At 41.7% G+C, this 19,189-nt stretch overlaps 1 protein-coding gene across 1 annotated transcript in view; it reads left to right on the top strand.

Moving 5' to 3' along the window:
* The window catches only part of AP3B1 (adaptor related protein complex 3 subunit beta 1), a 201,387-nt gene that overhangs the window by 155,400 nt on the left and 26,798 nt on the right, over nucleotides 1-19,189 (top strand). The window contains exon 24 of the mRNA XM_056848189.1: nucleotides 1,056-1,140. Coding sequence (XP_056704167.1) covers nucleotides 1,056-1,140 — 85 coding nt within the window. The remainder of the gene's footprint in view (nucleotides 1-1,055; nucleotides 1,141-19,189) is intronic.

Raw genomic sequence — 19,189 nt, 5'->3', positions numbered from 1 at the left:
CATTCTGCACTGAAGGAAACATCTAAACTTCAAAGACAGCCCCCACACAATGCATTGCAGTAGTTGACATGAGAAGTTACTAAAGCATGGATGAAAACATTCATGCACCATTGCTGCATTTATGATGTGGTGTCGTCTTATGTTACACATTTTATGCAATACTTTTTCCTTCAAAATGGGAAAGGGAGGAGGAAGAAATTGACTATATAACTGTAATACATGTTGCATTATAGGTGGGGAGTACTCAAGCATAGGGAGTACTCAAGGGCTGAAAACAGTTTAATTAAAATTAGTCAAGATACCATAATGTATCTTATGTGGGGAGGGGAGAAAATGATATCATTGCTGACTAATAATCATTAGCTATAGAAGAACCTTCAATGACGTTTAAAGTAAAGGAAGACATGATGTTGGTCTGCACTCAGCTCAAGTTCAAAAACTAGTGCAAGGAAGGACCATAGTGTTGCAATACCTTAATGCAGTAACAATAATGTATAAGGTAGTATTAAATTATATGTAATCTATATTGTTGTGTTCTGAAACTGTAAATTATTTCACTATTTACTGAAATAGGACTTCGACTCATTATGCCTTAAATAACCATTTTTTAAAACCATTTTTTTTAAATCTCAAGAAGTTATCTAAGTCATTACACAAGTATATTGACTCTTTGAGATGGAGTCATTATTTAAAAATATGTTGTTATAGCAGGCATACTTAGGAGGTTTTTCAAACACCATCTTACCAAGGTCACCTCAATAACTCCCGTGTCATTTCTGACACTGATAAATATCTATCTACATGTATCTCACTTTGGAGAACCTGAAAGGGTCAGCCACCAGTTCTCTAATTGATTCCTTTACAGTTCCAATGGATAATATCTAATCAGTAAGCTGCAAAACATTTGTTCTAAAATCATGGAAAGCTAGTAACATTTAATAAATAAGCTAAGATAAACAGAACCTAATTCACATTTTAACAAGGCATAGTTTTGTTCAGTGTTTAGATGACTTTTTCCATGTTTAGTCTCATGTTCAAAATATTTTGTTCACTAGAATCTCTTGAATCTGGGGAATCTGTTACAACCTCAATGGGTATTGACTTCTGTGACTCTACTCAAGCTGCCAATTTCCAGTTGTGGTAAGTTGTACTTTAGTGACTATTCAAATACAGACTGTTTGCAGTAGATATGAATAGGGGTGAAATAATGTATTCTCTCTTGCTTAGTATACTTAAATGTGCCATTTTAATATTAACGGATTAGATTGGCGTATTCTTGAGTATGAAGCAGCTTTTAAGGCTGATCAATATGTTCATTTCTGAGATGGAAAAAGGTTTTTATAAGAGATTCCAACTCAGTTGGAACAAAAATGCTGCAGCTTGGTTGTTATCAGAGACTAGGCAGAGCATGCATATTACTCCCATTCTGCAGTCATCCCATTGGCTGCCTATCCGGTACCGGGCTCGATTCAAGATATTGACTATAACATACAAAGCCCTTCATGGCCTTGGACCCTCATATGTGTGGGGTCACCTCTCGCCCTATGCTGTGCCATGAAATCATTGCTGATTGGAGCAGGGCCTCCTGGAGGTGCCACCCTGCAAAAGGGGAAATCAGCAGCTGCCCATACACATGCATTCTCTGTTGTGGCCCCTACTGTATGGAATGGATTGACAGATTTGGTCAGGAAGACTCCCAACCTCCTGGCTTTCCACAAACTATGCAAAACCGAATTATTCAGGAGGGCTTTTTTTTACACAGGTAATTAGGGCTGTAATTTAACAAAATATTTCAGAAAGATGCTTTGGTAAAGGTATAGGGACTGGACTGTTCTACTGGGTATTGTATGTACTGTCTGTTTCTGCAAGTACAATCCTACTTATATAATATTCTACATCATTTAACGTGTCATGTTAATGTGTAAGTGTTTCAACTCCGTTTTCAGATTTCTGCTTATTTTCAAATATCTGCAATCCAACATTACTTCTTTGTTTATTGGTTGTCCCATTCTATTGATTGTGTTTGACTCACTCTGTATTCTGCCTTGAGTCACAGTGAGAAAGGTGGGCTATAAACCATGTAAATAGATAACAATAAATAAAATGAAGCAGATTGTTTGGATCCTTTCCAATCTGGTTTCACGCTTGGTTATGGGACTGAACAGCTTAGATTGCCCTCGTGGATGACCTGTGCCAAGAAATGGACAGAGATAGTGTGACTCTGTTGATTCTTCTGAACTGCTCAGTGGCTTTCAATTCCCTCGATAATGGTATCCTTCTGAACTGCCTTTCTGAGCTGGGCCTAGGAGGCACTGTTTTGTGGAGATTCTGGTCCTACCTGGAGGGTAGGTTTCAGAAGGTGGCACTGGGGGACTGCTGCTCAGCTCTTTGGCCTCTGGCCTGTGGAGTGCCACAAGGCTCCATATTGTCCACTATGCTTTTTAACATATACATGGAACTGCAGAGTGAGATCCTCTGGAGATTTGGGCTGAGTTGTCACCAATATGCGGATGACTTCCTGCCGATCCAAGGGAGGCTATAGAAGACTTGAATGCCTGGAGGCAGGTTTGGAATGGATGCAGGCTAATAAGCTGAAACTTTATTGCAACAAGACAGAAGTTCTATTGATGAGCAGTAGAAGGTCTGACCCAGGTCTTGATATAGCCCAATTTGGAGGGGGTTGCATTCCTCTTGCAGGAACAGGTCTGTAGTTTGGGGGTACTCTTGGACCCAGGCCTACTGCTGGATAAGCAGGAGCAGCTGTGGCTAGGAGTGCCATTTTATTTCAATTCCAGCTGGTTAGCCAGCTGCTTCTGCTAGCAGGTGAAGACTTTTTTTGTTTGGCATTCCTCCAGTGATCCCTCCTTCCTGCCCTATGTTTTTAATTGTTTATATGCTTTTCTTTGTGTATTTTAGCTTGGTTTTGTTTCAGTTGTGTATTTTTGTTCGGTTTAATGGTTTTTAAGGCATGTTTTTATTATGTATGTTTTTAATCTGTTAGCTTCCTTGGTGGGAAGGTACAAGTATAAATTTTGTAAATAAATACATATAAATTAAAATACATACTCAACAAGCAATAAATGTCATCCATGGGAATGTATTTCCTTATTCTTGATCTCTGGGACCAGAGGGGAAATTTGTGTGAAGGTTTTGGCTGTTTCAAAAGTATATCTGAAAAAGGTATACTATCTGCTCATTCACAAAATACTCATATTTCATTTTTGTCTGGATTCCATTTTTTTAAATTTTCAGACAGTTCACCATGTTCATGGCATCCAAATCACTGATCCAAGAAGTGCCATTCTTGAATCTGTATGCTTGAGAACCTTGTAGAGTATTAGTGACACTCTGTACCAAATCTTTGGAAGATCTCTCGTAGCATTTCCATATATCTAAGTATAGTGCACTGTTTATCCCCTGTCATTTGCCTGCTGTTATATTTATATTGCCATCAATCAGCACAGGACTCAACAGAGCTGATGCCTGGTTTATGAGTGTCCAGTACATTGAGGGTCCCTGTATCACATCCTATGCTATTTTCAAAAGTCTGCCAACCCTTGGGAAGGGGAGATCCTTTCAGGGGACTGTGGTATGAAGGGGGGGCGGCAAATAGTGTGTTTTGCTCTGATGGTGATTCTTTGGATCTAACCCACACCACACGGTTCTATGCCAGTGTTGGTGTCACCATGTCATCAGCATGACATATAGTACCCATTTCCTACATACTGCTCTGGCATCGGATCCTAACTGGGCAGAAGCAGCCTCTATACTGCAAATGTGACCCAGGCCTTGTGCAAGGATGCATAAAATTTTCCATTAAACTAAATACAGAAATTGGAATCAAAGGATACCACTAAGCTACTTAAGCATAGTTCTCACTGACATGGTAAAAAAATGTGGACTTGCATGACTGAATCTGTCTCCATACAAAAGAAAACAGCTTCCCTGTGCAAGAAAGCTAAGTATCAATGTTATGGATTCTAGCCTGGCCTTTTTTCTGACATTTGGTTTTCTGTGTGCAGCAGGTTTTTTTGTATGGAGAAGCATTCAGTGACCCTCCACCTGACCTCTTGGGACAGGTCAGGCAGGGAGCTAAAAAAGCACTAGACGTATAAGCAGTATACATATGCATCATCTCTTTGGAATTATTGAGAAAGTTCAGTTTCATTACTTACCATTTTCTTCTGGAGGCAACTTGCTTCCTTTTATACCGATAAAGAAACTTGGTTTTGGGTGGTGAGGTTTGCTTAGAAGATTACAAGTATCTGGCAAAGTGGTGTAGTGGTTAAGAGCAGTAGACTCTAATCTGGAGAACCAGGTTTGATTCCCCACTCCTCCACATGAGCAGTGGACTCTGATCTGGAGAACTGGGTAGGTTTCACCACTCTACATGAAGCCAGCTGGGTGACCTTGGGCTAGTCACAGCTCTTTAGAGCTCTCTCAGTCTAACCTACCTCACAAGGTTTTTATTGTGGGGAAAGGAAGTGGAGGAGATTGTAAACCAGTTTGATTCTCCTTAAAAGGTAGAGAAAATCGGAATATAAAAACCAACTCTTCTTCTTCTTCATTGCTGGATCCAGAATGGAACTCAGTGTGTGGTGCTTGGTAGACTTTCAGTGAGCTAACTAACCTTGGCTGATTATTCACTTGACTTTTAAATAAATAATTTACACTTGTGTTATCATTTCAGCAAACTATTTAACTTTGAGTCTGCTTAAGTTTTAACACATAGGCCATACAGTTTTCTGCTTGTTAGATCCAAAGGAGTTGCCTGAGGAGCAGTTAGCTTAGAACTGGGCTGATAAAGTGTGCTGTGCTGAACTGTTAATTTATTTTTAAAATCCTGACAAAAATAAATGGAAAAACTGAAACAAATCTCTGAGTAAAGGTGCCAAAGATCTTAAGACATGATGTTCTCATAAGAATGCAGACCTTGACGAATTTTCTTTGGACCTAGGATGACCCAGACTCATCCACACCAAATACATTTTTATTCTGTCATATTAAGCAAGTGTCATGCTTCCTGTAAGTTATAAATGGGTTTCCAATTGGCCTGGAGGAAAATGTCCTTATCCTTTAATAGAGGAGCAATGGGATGTTATTTGTCAGGTGATGTTATTTACCTACACGCCACAAAAAGCTTCAACGGTCCTTTCCCACAAATTAAGCCACTATTAATAGGGCAGGTGTCAGACTCTATGACTCCGTTGCATCTCAGGAATAATAAACTTCACTCCAGGCGTTTGCAGAGAGTTTGAAAACTTTATTCAGAATGCAACAAGTACAGAAGCCTAAGGACTTAAAAGTTAGAATGAGATAATACATTTAGAGGTCAGTTTTATAGGATGCACACACTAGAAATATTTACACGTAAAAGCTTTGAAATGCAAAACATCAGAGGTCTCTCAACATCAAGAGATAGAGGATTCCGGTGAAATCACACCTTGAGATCAGAGCAGAATTACAATAGGGAAGTTACTTTGAAATGGGGATCTATAGTGGCTCTGGCTATCACACCTTTCTCCCCAACTGAAGGGACTTTCCCACGGGAAGAAAAGGTGGAGGGGAAAATCACTGAACTTGCTATCCAGGGCTCGACTGCATGCCCTCGCTGACACTCCGCCTCCCCAAAGACCCCCCCCCCCGGGTTTCCCGGTTTGACGGGGTAGTGGCGATGAAACTCCGCTACTAGGGTGGGAGCTTGTACGTGTACAGCGGACACCCACTCATCGTGGCTGGAATTCAGATGTTTCCAATGTACGAGATATTCCAGCCGCCCTCTCCGCACCCGAGAATCTAACACTTTGGAGATCTCAAAGTGCTGTTCTCCTTGCACCATGATGGGGTTTGCAGCTGCGGGCTCGGGGTGCCATTTGGGTGCCGGTAGAAAAGGTTTTAGCAGACTCACATGAAACACCGGGTGCACCCCTTGTAAGGTTTTGGGTAGTTCCAACTCCACAGTAACCTCACTGATAACTCGGGAGATTGTGAACGGCCCCACAAACTTTTGACTCAGTTTTCTGCACGGGCGTAAAGACCTGAGATTCTTGGTGGAGAGGTACACCTTCTCTCTGACCTTCAATTCCCACTGGGGTGCCCTGTGTTTGTCTGCTTGCGTCTTGTACCTGTTTTTTGCCTGTTCCAGGTTTTGTACAAGCCAGGGACAAGTGTTCCTCACTGTGTTAGCCCATAAATACACCTCGGGGGGATCACCTTCTGGTGGGGAGGGTACGGCCCCCAAGGGTCCGAAATCCAACCCGTAGACCGCTTTGAACGGGCTTATTCCGGTTGCAGAGTGTACTGAATTATTGTAGGCATATTCTGCCAAAGGCAGCAGGTCCACCCAATTGTCTTGGTGGTAATTAACAAAACAACGCAAGTAGCATTCTACCACCACATTAACCCTTTAGGTCTGCCCATCCGTCTGAGGGTGATAGGCGGAAGACAATCCCAGTTGTACACCCACAAGTCCTAAAAACGCTCTCCAGAATTTAGACACAAACACGGAGCCCCTATCACTCACCACCTTCCGTGGAAATCCGTGCAGTTTGAATATGTTGTGCACGAACAAGTGAGCCAGTTTGTGTGCAGACGGCATTCCTTCGCACGGCACGAGATTAACTTGCTTAGAGAAAAGATCCGTGACTACCCACAGAACTGTCTTCCCCGAATTATTGGTTATAAAATCCATCCCAATCACCTGCCAGGGTGCCTCTGGAGTTTCATGGGGCTTTAGTAATCCCGGGGGCTTTCCCATCAAGCGTTTGCTAGTCGCGCACACAGGACAGGATTTAATGAACACATCGATGTCTTGGCGCATCCCAGGCCACCAAAACTGCCTTCTTATTAGGTGCAAAGATTTCACAAACCCGAAATGTCCCCCCGTAGTTGAACTGTGGCTCATTTCCAATACCTCTCGCCGCAGCTCCATGGGCACGTAATGTTTGTCCTTACGGATACCATTCTTGTCCGTCACCTGGGACGGGAGAGATTCTTCCCCCCGCTCCCGCTGAAGAGCATCCCCCCACTTCTTCTTGACGGTCTCCGGGAGGCTTTCCGGAACTGTCCAGAGGCGGGAGACCGCAGCATCCGACTCTTGCAAGGAGGCAGTCCAAACCTCAAAGGATTCGGCCGCCCCCTCCAGGAACTGTCGCCAGACTGTGAGCGCATGCTTAATCGCCATGGCCTCCTTTTCTCCAATCGGCCAGTTGAACTTCTTAGAAAAATATGCGCAGGGTTTAAGTCTCCCTTGGTCATCCCTCTGAAGGAGCGCACCTCCCATCGCCTTGTCTGAGGCATCTACAGCAGGATTTCCTCCCTACATCCAACTATTCACAATCTGCTCTATTATTGGTGCTTTGAATGATTCTGGTACCACTGAAAATTGGCTTCAAGACTGAAAGACTCGTTGTTTCCTCCCCAGTTCATGTCTCCTAAATTCCTAAATCCCACCAAGCATAGCCACCTGCCTGCCTTTAGCTTTCCCCCAGCTCCTTTTGCAACGGAGCTCATATTCTAGCAACAAAGTTGCTCTGTGCTAGATGTTTTGCAGGTGATTCCTTTTAAGGGTTGACTCTTTCCCTCCTCCTCCTCTTAAATTTTGTAACAGAATTTTCAGACTTGAGGGCCATGGGAGCTTTTGGTGCCATGTGCAGACTTCAGGTCACAATGGTGCCACGTGGCACCTGGAATTTTAAGGCCTATTTTAACTTGAACTTCAGTGTTTTAAGTAGGTTCTAGTAAACTGAGTGATGAAATTGTGACTGCTAAACAAGTTCAGTTCACAGAATGGCAGGGGGGAAATATTAATGCTTGTTTTGGGATTACATATCTGCAACTCTTTTGGCTGGTCATTCCTTTGGTATGTTGATGATCCTTTGGTATGTTGATGATCCGGACCCCTGTAAAACACGCCCTCCGGACTGGATTGTTTGAGAGACCCCAACCTCGCATCACAAGATAGTGCAACAAACGGGATACAGTTCCACGTATGCACTCTTCAACACGAAATTGAACTCTTTAGAACTGTGAATGGAACATATATGGAAAATGCCTCTAAAAGTTTGAAGTTTTTTTGTTTGGTTTAAATAAGCAATGCTGAATATAAGAATTTTTCATGTTAAGAGTGTTCACTGTAAATATAATTCACAGTGGCTCACGAAAGCTCATACCCTGCCAGAAAATATTTTTGTTAGCCTTTAAGGTGCTACTGGACTCTTGCTCTTTTCTACCAATATAAATATAATATAGCACCTTTTTGCAATGTTACTTTGGTCTAATACTGCTGTCTTTATAGAGTATAACCAACATTACAGCAGGCTGATTACTTGTTTTACCACAACCTCCAGGTGGTGGCTGTAGACCTGGCAGCCCTAGCCTCTCCATCCCCTGCCAGGAGATCTACACCTGGTATGGCCCCCGAATGATGTTATAAATGTGCAAATGGCCCTTGGCAGGAAAAAGGTTCCTCACCCCTGCGCTACATGCTAACCATAACAGGTGTAAAATTATAGTCAACTAAAAATTCAGTGGAACAGTCAAACTTTGATTTTTAAAAAATTGGGCAGGGATAATTTGCACTCCTTGAAAGTAGGCAAACTCTAAAAAAGAACCAAAAATGTACTGGTTCATGAAGCCCTACATTCCACATTCTGGTTGTTACGTTCTGGTGGTTGCCACTTCATTACACAGCTTGAGATTTGCTCCACTTTTTCTGTTTGTTTTCATCAAGATTTTTAAAAAAGAAATTAACAGCTTCTTTTAAATATTCAGCAAATTATTGGACAGTCCTAAGTATTCCCTGCAGTAGTTTCTGGTATGATAGTTGTAGTAATATTAAGGATCAGATTTTGGGGTTAGACACATTCATGGAGGAGAGGTCCATCAGTGGCTACTAGTCATGGTGACTGAAGGGAGCCTCCATATACAGAGGCAGCAAACCTCTGAATACCAGTTCTGGGAGGCTGAAGCAGGGGAAGGCCTCTGCCTCTGTGCCCCATTTGTTTGGCCCTCCAGTACAACTGGTTGGCCGCTGGACTAGATGGACCACTTGTCTGATCCAGCAGGGTTTGCTTTTGAGAGTCCATATAAAAACTAAGCTTCTCCTATATACTATGCTGATCCTGAGTTTTGAATGTAATATAAAATGTTGATAGAATTCTCAATTTTAAGAAGCATGTGTACTCTTAAAGTTTCCCTTTCTCGGCGTGCTAATACTTCAGTTCCAGACTTAAGCCACTGAAGGCTGAGGTTCTTTGCAGTGATGAATATAAGCAATGTAGCATAACACATTGATTTTATGCAGATCATCACTTTTATGTTTTGGGAGGTTTGCTGTATTAGTGATATATAAAAACTGATTACTTTCTCCAACATTGCCTAGTAATTGTTTATTATTTTCCTATTAGACAAACAAGAAAGATCAATATGCCTCAACTCCAGACTATGAGTAACGTGACTGTAAATAGATTTGCTTCAGACACCAGTGGTATATTCATTTTAATGATTTGGACAATGTGAACCCAATGACACAGCTCAAGCTAAGCACTAAGTTGAGAGCTGAAATAAGAAAATAAAATAGTTGCTTTTCTGTTTCCCAGTCGCAGACCATTTTAACTCTAGCAGTTAGAAAGGATGAAAAAGTATATATAACCCAGATAATATTTTCTGTTATATAATAGAAATGTAGAATACATTAGTTCTAATAATGTATGGATAAAGGAAGTTTGGGTTTAAGCTTTTGGGTTAAAGCTTTAATGGTGATCAGACACATTTTGCACATATTTTCTAAATGGAACCCACAAGGAATTTGCTGGGGAGGGGAGAAATTGGTCAGAGTGGAGGGAGGTTTCTTTTTTCTTTATTCCACTCCCTCTTTAGTTTCTCACTTTGCAGTCAGCAGGTTCCTGGGAAGATTGACAGTCTTTAAAGACATGGAGCTGGTTGTCTTCTGTGTCTCTGTTACTGGGCACACTCATGTAAGCCAGGGATGAGGCAGCTCTTATGGGGCTGTTGCTGCACCCTGTGATTTCTAAGGATGTGGCACCTTGACAGTCCTGTCACGTGACAGGATCAAGACTGAAAGGAGGAAAGCGAACTGCTTTCATCCCAAGCCCCCACAGAAAGGCTAAAATGGGGAGGGGGGGGAGAACAAGTTTGACCCCATTTCAGCTTTAACCTATCATGGAAGCTTTTGCTGAGCTGAAGGTGAAGCAAGCAACAGGCCACTAGCCTCCCCTCATCACTAAACTTAAAGCCCCAGTTGACAAGAACTGTAACCACACGCCACTCCCTGCTGCTAGAGATTTTCGTGAGAGCAGATGGCAGTAGGCATGCACAGTCACACTCCACAGCAGTTTTAGGGGTCATTATTTTACTTCATTTGTGCCCCAATTTTCTCCCTAATAGGGACCCAAAAGGACTTTCAACATTCTTCCCTCCTCTATTTTAGCTTCACAACAACCCTGTTGAGAGTGTATGACTAGCCCAAGGATACCCAGCAAGTTTCCATGGCAGACTGGGGATTCGAACATGGGTCTCCCAGATCTTAGTCTAACCACTACAGCATACTGGTCTCTTAAAAGAGTAGCAGTGTCTCGCTTTGGCTTCCTGCTATATTTTGGCAGGGGTGTATTCTATACCGTGGTTAGAGATCTTTACTTTTGTACGCATAGGAGATTGCAGATAATACTTTCTACACTTTCTAAATGGGACATATTTTGTCCTATAGAAGCTAGTATTACCACTTCAACTCAACTACTTAAGATGTTTTTATTTATTAATCCCCTCCCCCCAGCACAAAGAAAAGTATGCATGATGTTGGTTTTATACTTAGGGAAAGGTACACCTATAAGCCATTTCTGATTGTAATTATTTTCTTACATCGTTCCAAAAAGAGTACTTTGTCTTGCATCAAATGTAATTGATCCTGAAGCAGTGTAATCACAATTACTCAGTTTCTTAATTAGCCTGCCTGAAATCAGAAAATGGAAACCGATCGGCAGTGTTTTAAATCAATAGCTTTGTAGTAAGGCTTGTGTGGGAAGGGAGATAGTGGTAATGGGTAGATCAATTGGTTTAGATGCCAGTCATTGACTGTGTGTTCTGCATAGCAAAATCTACTATTCTTGTAAGGTAGCCAGTGTAATACCACCAGTGATTCAATAAAAAACAAACTATATAAAGAAAAGACAAACATTGGTAATGAAACATTTTAGAGTTTTTAATAGTTCCTTATCTAAATAATCTTAACTGAGGAGAGATGTAATAGAGAAAGAGTTAAAAGCTGCTGAAAGAACTCCCTGGTAAGCACTATTTTTATTAAGCAAAGCTTTCCAAGGAATGCATCTAATTAAAGATAGTAAAGAGAGAATCCTTAATTTGAAGATTGGACATAACACTTGCTTAGCACTTAGGAAGATGTTTTCCCTATCTACTTGTAGCAATGCCCCCCTTTACTTTCTTACGTTAGCTAGCAAAAAACCTTGAACTATTCTATTTATATTTCCTCTACTATATTGAGATGGCTACAAATTTAATAAAAATGTTCTTGGATTTCTAAGAATGTGAAATCCTGCCTTTTAGGTGAGTTGCAAACACAGGGCTGATTGGTGTCATCAATGTGTCATTTGAAATGTACATGGCATTGCTAGTTATGGATAGATTTCACCAATAGACTCTCATGTTGATTCTCTGGTTCTCTCCCTCTTTTTAACAAAAACTTGAACTCCTTGGTATTACCACAGTTTAGGATGGTCAAATAAAAGTCTGAAAAAAGAAGAAAAGGGATTAGAAACACATTGCGAGGTAGCAGTGGCAGCAACTGGACAAAAATGATCAGGCATGTTATTTTAGAACTTGGTGTATCCTTAAATGGTTATGACATTGCCCCAAACATTTCAGTTTGAACAGTGACGCTCAGTGCCTTATAAATGACACCATTATTAATATAAAAAGATCTAAAATAAGTATTATGTTACTAGCCAAGTTATAGGTAAATTATTCTCTGAAACCTGGAGAACATCTGCATATATTCAACCTTATTAATTTTGTTTTTTCCCCTTTTTACACTTATTCTTTCTTGCCCTTACCCTGTGTCCCATCTCTCGTGACAACTCTCTAAATTGTAAATTTACAGCCCATTCCTGAGAGGAAGGGCTGAGCCAATAGCTGGAAGCAGCGCCACCTTCAAAGAAGGATTTAGCCCCCCCCCCCCGAAGCCAAAATGCTGCCCTCACCCTTGAGCCCCATAGAACCGCTCCATAGAGTTCCATGGGGATATGTCACCTAAAAAGGTGGTGTACATCGAGGTGAGGGCAAAGGGGACATTCCTGGCCTGAAAAGGGTTAAGAGGCTGCCTATAGGCGGCTCATCCCCTGGACCGCCCCCTGTCAAGACGCTGGCGGAAGGCTGAGCTGGCGTCCCAGGGTTGCCCTGCCATGGCAGCACTGAGAGGGTGGGGTCAGAGGCCCGACACCAGCGTCTGTGCCATTCTTGCTAGCGCAAGGGGCATGGGCGCTGGTGCAAGGGGCACGGATGCCGGCGCAGGCCCCTGCGCTCTTCTTAAGGACTTTCAGCCCTCAAGGTCAGGAATGGGCTGTTAGTCTACCAACCCAATTTGCAGCAGCTTATTTATCATCTCTAGCAGATCCTGTCATCATCTTATTGTATCTTTCTTATCTCTTTGTCCATGGTCTGACCTGAGAAAACGTATGACATAGTTCTGGAAATTGTGGCAGGAGTTAGTTGCAGCAGAAACTGCTAATATCCATTTGGTTTATGGTCTTGTTCAGAATGGTCTTGTGCTGTCTGCAGTACTGCAGTACCAAGGATGTTATTTGGGGCATATTGAGCTGCTCGTCTAATATGCAGAAATTTAAGTGTGCCTAGTAATCATTCTAGCCTTTAGGAAGAGGACGTTTAGCAGATCTTTTCATTGGATTGTTAATCCCTGAGAGCCTAAGAGAGAGGGCAGATTAGACATTTAATTGTTTCACATACTTGATTTCTGTTTTCTGTTGTGTTTATGCTGGCTTCCTTGATTCATTTGCACTTTCAAAGCCCCATTGATTCATGGTCACCAGTGGAGTTCTAACTGTTCAAGAATGTTTAGGATTAACAGTATTCTCCCAGAAGATTTAAGGCAAAGTACTTCAGTGATGCTTCTGTGTAACACATTAGATCAGCTGGAGGCACTAAATCCATGGCTGGTGGAAGTTTTAAGGAAGCAAGTGTTCCCTGAGGGCATTCTTTGGCACGCTGATTTTGAAAGTTGTCCCTATCATTGAATCAAAGTACGCCTTTCGTTTACTGAAAATAAATTAACCAGGCTGGCAATTCTGCTATGATACACATAACAGAAATAATAATGTATATGTACAAACTTAGAACGCACAGGCACAGTCCATTCAAAACGGCATCTGTTTTTATTTTTATTGACCATTTTTATGATGACTAGCAAGGCAGAATTATTTATCATATATCTTCATCCTGCCCTTTCTCCCAGGAGCTCAGTGGCTACATCAGTTTACCCTCACATCAACCTTGTATGATAGGTTAGGGCGTTTAGGCTGAAAGAGATCAGCTGGCCCAAATCATCCAGCAAGCTTCATGGAGTGGGAATTTGAACCTGGGTTTAAAGCTTTAACTACTACACCAAGCTTGATCTCAATTCAAATTACAATTAGAATTAAAATTGCTGAGCACTTTAGCTAAACTCCATCAACCATGTGAGAACATTTTCCTATAGATTTACTGTATATGGACTGAAGCTAGTTCATGTCATATTGGCAATACTTTATCCTTTAAATACTTCATGTGTGAAAAGAAACCCAATAATTTTAAATGCTCTTTCACAATTTCTGTTTTGTTAAATGAAAGCTGAATTAAGCATGGCAACAACTAGTTTTATTAAATAATAATAATAAAGCAATAAATGGTTTTAGTTAAATGGCAGAATTTTTTATTTTTAGTTTTTGGAAGTCCATTTGTCGTGCAGTTGTGCTTAATACAACAAACACACCTTCTATGTTTATGACTGTATGTGCCTTATCTATCAGCCAGTCTGATATCTAGAGCTCTAAGGTTTAAAAGCTAGTAAACCAACAGCAAGTGTTAACAGGTTAAATACCATGTATATTAATCAATTGATTTTTCCTCCTAGAAATGTGTTTAAGTAGGATAACTGAGGCTTTCCAACAATCAATTTTTGAATTATTATTTGCAATGCAAGCTAAAATGTAATGTGAATGTCCAGCATTCTAAAGGTGTGTATAATTACCTTGGCCTGCTGATGAGCTACTGCTGTTTTAAAGTGCCCAAACTTCATTTTGTGAAATTGTGAAGCCTGCATTTCTGTGCCACCTTTGCACCCAAATAGAGTCTCCAAGGCAGTGAACACCAAACATTAAAACATTTCAAAATTAAAAATGTTTAAAATAAAGTATATATGCAATAATTTAATAAAAAAACATATAAACATCCATAACATCAAAAACCAGGAAGGCGGCCAATATGCTGGGTGTTATATATATTTTTATTACCTAGACAGCAACACATAGCTTTCCCCTCTTAACTTCCTTATGCATCAATTACTTAATAGTTGTCTATTTACCTTTAAGTATCTTTTAGTAACTTGAAAGTGCTGGAATTCTCAGACACCAAGCCAAAATAACCCATGAAAATCAGATATTAATTTTGCATCCATTACTTTGAATTAGCATAGGAAACAGAAACCTCCTCTTGAAGTGTGCTTCTTTGTTTGCCTTTTTCAACATCCTGCTTCTTCCTTCTTCCTTTTGCTTCTTCCATTGCAAAAGTGGTTCTCCATTGTGTAGCAGGTTCCTCTGGTGCTAGAAGCACCTATTTAGAATAATACCTGATGGGTGCATAGGAGACTAATGTGCTGCTTTAGGACAAAGAGGATCTAGAGAGCATGTAGGCAGTGATCTATATACCAAAATACTTTATTTCAGAAGAATTTTGTCTAAAGGATATTCTGCCCATGTTTTAGACTGCGTGTTTACACATTTTGTTACAAAGGGGGTCTTATGCCCAGATTAGTAAAGGGGAAATGAAGCTGTGATTGAAACATTTAAAAAAATAGCTCCGGCCATAAAGCAGTTCTTTTCCCTGACTTGTGTCTTCAGGGCTTGCAGAAGACACTCATGGTAGTAGCTGTTGACAAATAGCCTGTGCCAAAGGATTAAATTCCCGTCTGGCTTTCTGAGCATCTCATACTGTGCAAGCATACTCAAGACTTGAATGGCACAAAGGTCAAGAGAACCTTCAAAGCTTGTAAGAGAAATATAATGCTGTTTAATGGTTGCAGTCTTGGCCAGTTGTTCCTATGCATTCTAGTAGATTTGACCTTGGAGATATGAGCTCATATGCTAGGTGAGTTGAACAGTTTTCTGAGTAGCCTTAAGCAAGACACTCCAGTTTCCACTCACACTCGGCAAAATATCAACAGTACTAAAATTTATTCTACCATAACAATATTTCCTGATTAAGTGCAAAAAACAACAACACTAAGTGCAGAGTTAAATGCAAATTCCCAAAAGCAAATAAATATGAGAAGAATTCCTGCCAGCAGTGCAATGCTTCTCTAACATGCAAATGCAGTAGTCTGTTTAACCAGTCCCATAAAACTTTTCATTATTTGGACACCAGATTTCAGGTTCATCCCCCAAAAAAAGGTTTGATTTAATGATGAGCTGCCTCTACTGGCAATGTTCAAGCCGTGGCTAGACAAACACTTATGAGGGATGCTTTAGGTCAGTGATGGCGAACCTTTTAGAGACTGAGTGCCCAAACTGCAATCCAAAACCCACTTATTTATTGCAAAGTGCCAGCACGGCAATTTAACCTGAATACTGAGGTTTTAGTTTAGAAAAAACAACTCACACATTGACATCTTTTGCCTTAAAAGAAAAACACAATAACAGAGCTTTTTTTGCTGTACTCATTTTTGGGTGTTCAAGACTTGGAGTCTACAAAAAGACAAAAAAATTTTTAAAAAATGAAGCACCCAATACAAATCTATCCCTATACCAAAAATAGCAAACACTTATTAGTTAACACTAAAGAAATGGATATTCCCTTCTTGGGGAATTTGCATAAATAAGATGAAGTTCCCCCTGACAATCCCAGTACAATGAGTGCCATGTCTATCTTCAGTCCTCTCATATAGCACACCCACAGGCCATAGAGGACTTGGCGTCACGGCCGGGAAGGGAGGAGCCAGACGCCTTCCCTTCCCTGCATTTTAAGAACATAAGAAAGGCCCTGCTGGATCAGAACAAGGCCCATCAAGTCTAGCAGTCTGTTCACACAGTGGCCAACCAGGCACCTCTAGGAAGCCCCAAAATAAACGACTGCAGCAGCATTGCCCTGCCTGTGTTCCACCACACCCAAAATAATAAGCATGCTCCTCTGATACTAGAGAGAATAGGTATGCGGCATGACTAGTATCCATTCTAACTAATAGCCATGAATATCCCTCTTCTCCATGAATATGTCCATTCCCCTTGTCCTGGGTCGTTGGTTGGCGTCCCCCCCATTCCGGCCACACCTACCTGGCGGCCGACCCTTGGGAGGCCAGGGCGCGGCAACGGGGAGCGGGGTCGAGGGGAGAAGGACACCGTCGACTGAAGAGGCATAGCTCACCCTCGCGACCTCCCCTCAGGCATGGGTGCCGCGGGAGGAGGGACGCTCCCAGAAGTTCCTGGTGGAGTCGCGGAGGCCCTGGGCTGCGAGGGGGCTGCAGGAAGCTGCCCGCTACTGGCGGCGCTGTCCCCGCCCGGGGCACGGAGGGGCGAGACGGCGCCAGACCAGAACAGCTGATTGGGGGGAGGGCGAGACGGCGAGGCTGGGATGCCCCGCGCCGCCGATACAGCGGCCCCAGGCCAGAGCTGCACCGCTGCTGAGGGCCCCGGCTCCGCCCAGCTGACTGGCGGGCAAGCACGGACGGGACGGGGGTGTGGCCCACGGCCTCAGCGCAGGGGGAAGGAGGTGGGTGGAGCAAGCACCGAGGGCCCTTTATGGGCTTGGGAGGCGGAGACAGGGGAAGAGGGGGGAGGATAAAAAGGTGGGAGAAGCGGAGGCCGAAGAGGAGAGTTTTGGCAGCGGCAACCGTAAACCCTGTGCAGTGACAGAGGGCAAGCTGGCTGCTACCGACACAACCACAGCGAGCCACTTACCCGCGCGTGCCCACAGAGAGGGCTCCGCATGCCGGAGTCGGCGCATGTGCCATAGGTTCGCCAACACGGCTTTAGGTTGATCCTGCATTTATCAGGGGGTTGGACTAGATGGCCTGTATGACACCTTCCATCTCTATGATTCTACTTCAGTTTTCCATTTTTCTATAAGAAATATTTATTAGCTCAATTTGATACGACACCTTGATATGGCTCAGGCTAGCCCGATCTTGTTAACTCTCGAAAGCTAAGCAGGGTTGGCCCTGGTTAGTATTTAGATGGGAGACCACCAAGGAATAACAAGATTGCTACCAGAAGTGGGTAATGGCAAGCTATCACTGAACGTCTCTTGCCTCGAAAACCCTACAGGGTTGCCATAAGTCAGCTGCAGCTTGATGGCACTTTCTACCACCACCAATTCATGTTCTGTCTGGTGGTTCATTTGGGTTTCATCTGCAGGTTAGGCAGGTGTTCTTTTAAGGGCCCACTGTAGACAAGCATTAAAGCAGGGTTTAGGGACTAAGCAGTGGAGGGGAAAGGAGCTAGCTAAATCCTAATGGCTCCTAGGTTTCCACTATAGATCAAGTATTTCTAGGTGCACTTTACTTGGGATGAGTGCTATCGAATTACCTGGTACATTTCTATGACTTTTTTTTCTTTCCCCCCTCCTATCATGCCACCATGATGATTCCTCAACCCCTTTCTCTCTTGAATTCCCACTTCAGTTGCCTATCAGGAAACATCTTTATTGTTGTCTTATCTACAGTTTCTCAGTAAAAGCATTTGTCACTAAAACAGGAAAGTTGTACTATATTCAGACAACATAATAACCTGTGGTTTCTTTAAATACTGCTTAAAGACAGGCTGATTGATGTCTGACATGTATACCAGATATAAGCAACAACAAAAAACCCAATTGTGTCTTTCTGCTTTTTGCTTCCTCTCTGCCTCCTAACAGGGAGGATGCTTTCCTTTATACATATATATATATAACACATAAAATAAAAATAAACAAACACAATAATAATATTACAAAACATTAAAAAAAGAAAATACAAAAGGGTATCTATATAAACTTATCAATACATTTACAATTACAGAGTATATAAAATTGGAAAAACTAAGATACCCCTTTGACCCTCCACCCACCTTAAAAAAGTGACCCATCACCCGACTTCCGTAGAAGTGTCTTAACAGTATTGAAGATATTATTAACTATAAAATATAAATTTATTAAATCTAATTTCTATAACTCTCTAAGTAAAATAGTAAATCCATTTTTGCCCGTTTATTCCAATATGTGGCGGCCTTACCCCAAGTTTTTTTAAATTCTTCCAAATCCTTTCTGTGTAGGAATTCCATTAATTTGGCCATCCTCATATAAATCCATTATTTCTCTCTCCAGTCCCGAATTGAAGGTTTATTCACTTGCTTCCATACTCTAGCTATTACTATTCTTGCAGCGGCAAAACTGTATTGACAAATAACCCTGTCATATTTACCTATGTTGTTTTGTGGAATTCCTAACAAACAAAATGAGGGTTCTCTTTTTACTCTCACATTAATCAAATTGTTAGTTTCCCTAATAACTTTTTTCCAAAATCTTTTAATTTTTTAACATATCCACCATACATGCATAAAAGTGCCTCTTTCGTTTCCACATTTCCAACATAAATCCCCCTCTTCTTGTGTCTTTCTGCTTTTTGCTTCCTCTCTACCTCCTAACAGGGAGGATGCTTTCCCTATACCACTGTCTTTGGGGCCAAACAACTGGAAGGTACATGGCTATGGAACGAAGTCATTTATAAATTCAGATGTCAAAAAGAGCAACAGTGATTAATAAAGCCTGCTACAAATTCTAGTTTGAAATCCTGGTTTATTGCCAGTCAACAAAATTTGGTTTACTGGACTTACATGACAGCCCAGGGTTTGTTGGGTATTATTTACAGTGATCATATCACACCGATGTTGAAAGATCGGCACTAGCTACCCAT

This window comes from Euleptes europaea, chromosome 4 (assembly GCF_029931775.1).
Source record: "Euleptes europaea isolate rEulEur1 chromosome 4, rEulEur1.hap1, whole genome shotgun sequence".
In the NCBI taxonomy this organism is placed as follows: Eukaryota; Metazoa; Chordata; class Lepidosauria; order Squamata; family Sphaerodactylidae; genus Euleptes; species Euleptes europaea.
The sequence above is the reverse complement of the archived record's forward strand: the minus strand, read 5'-3'. Positions and strand labels throughout refer to the sequence as shown.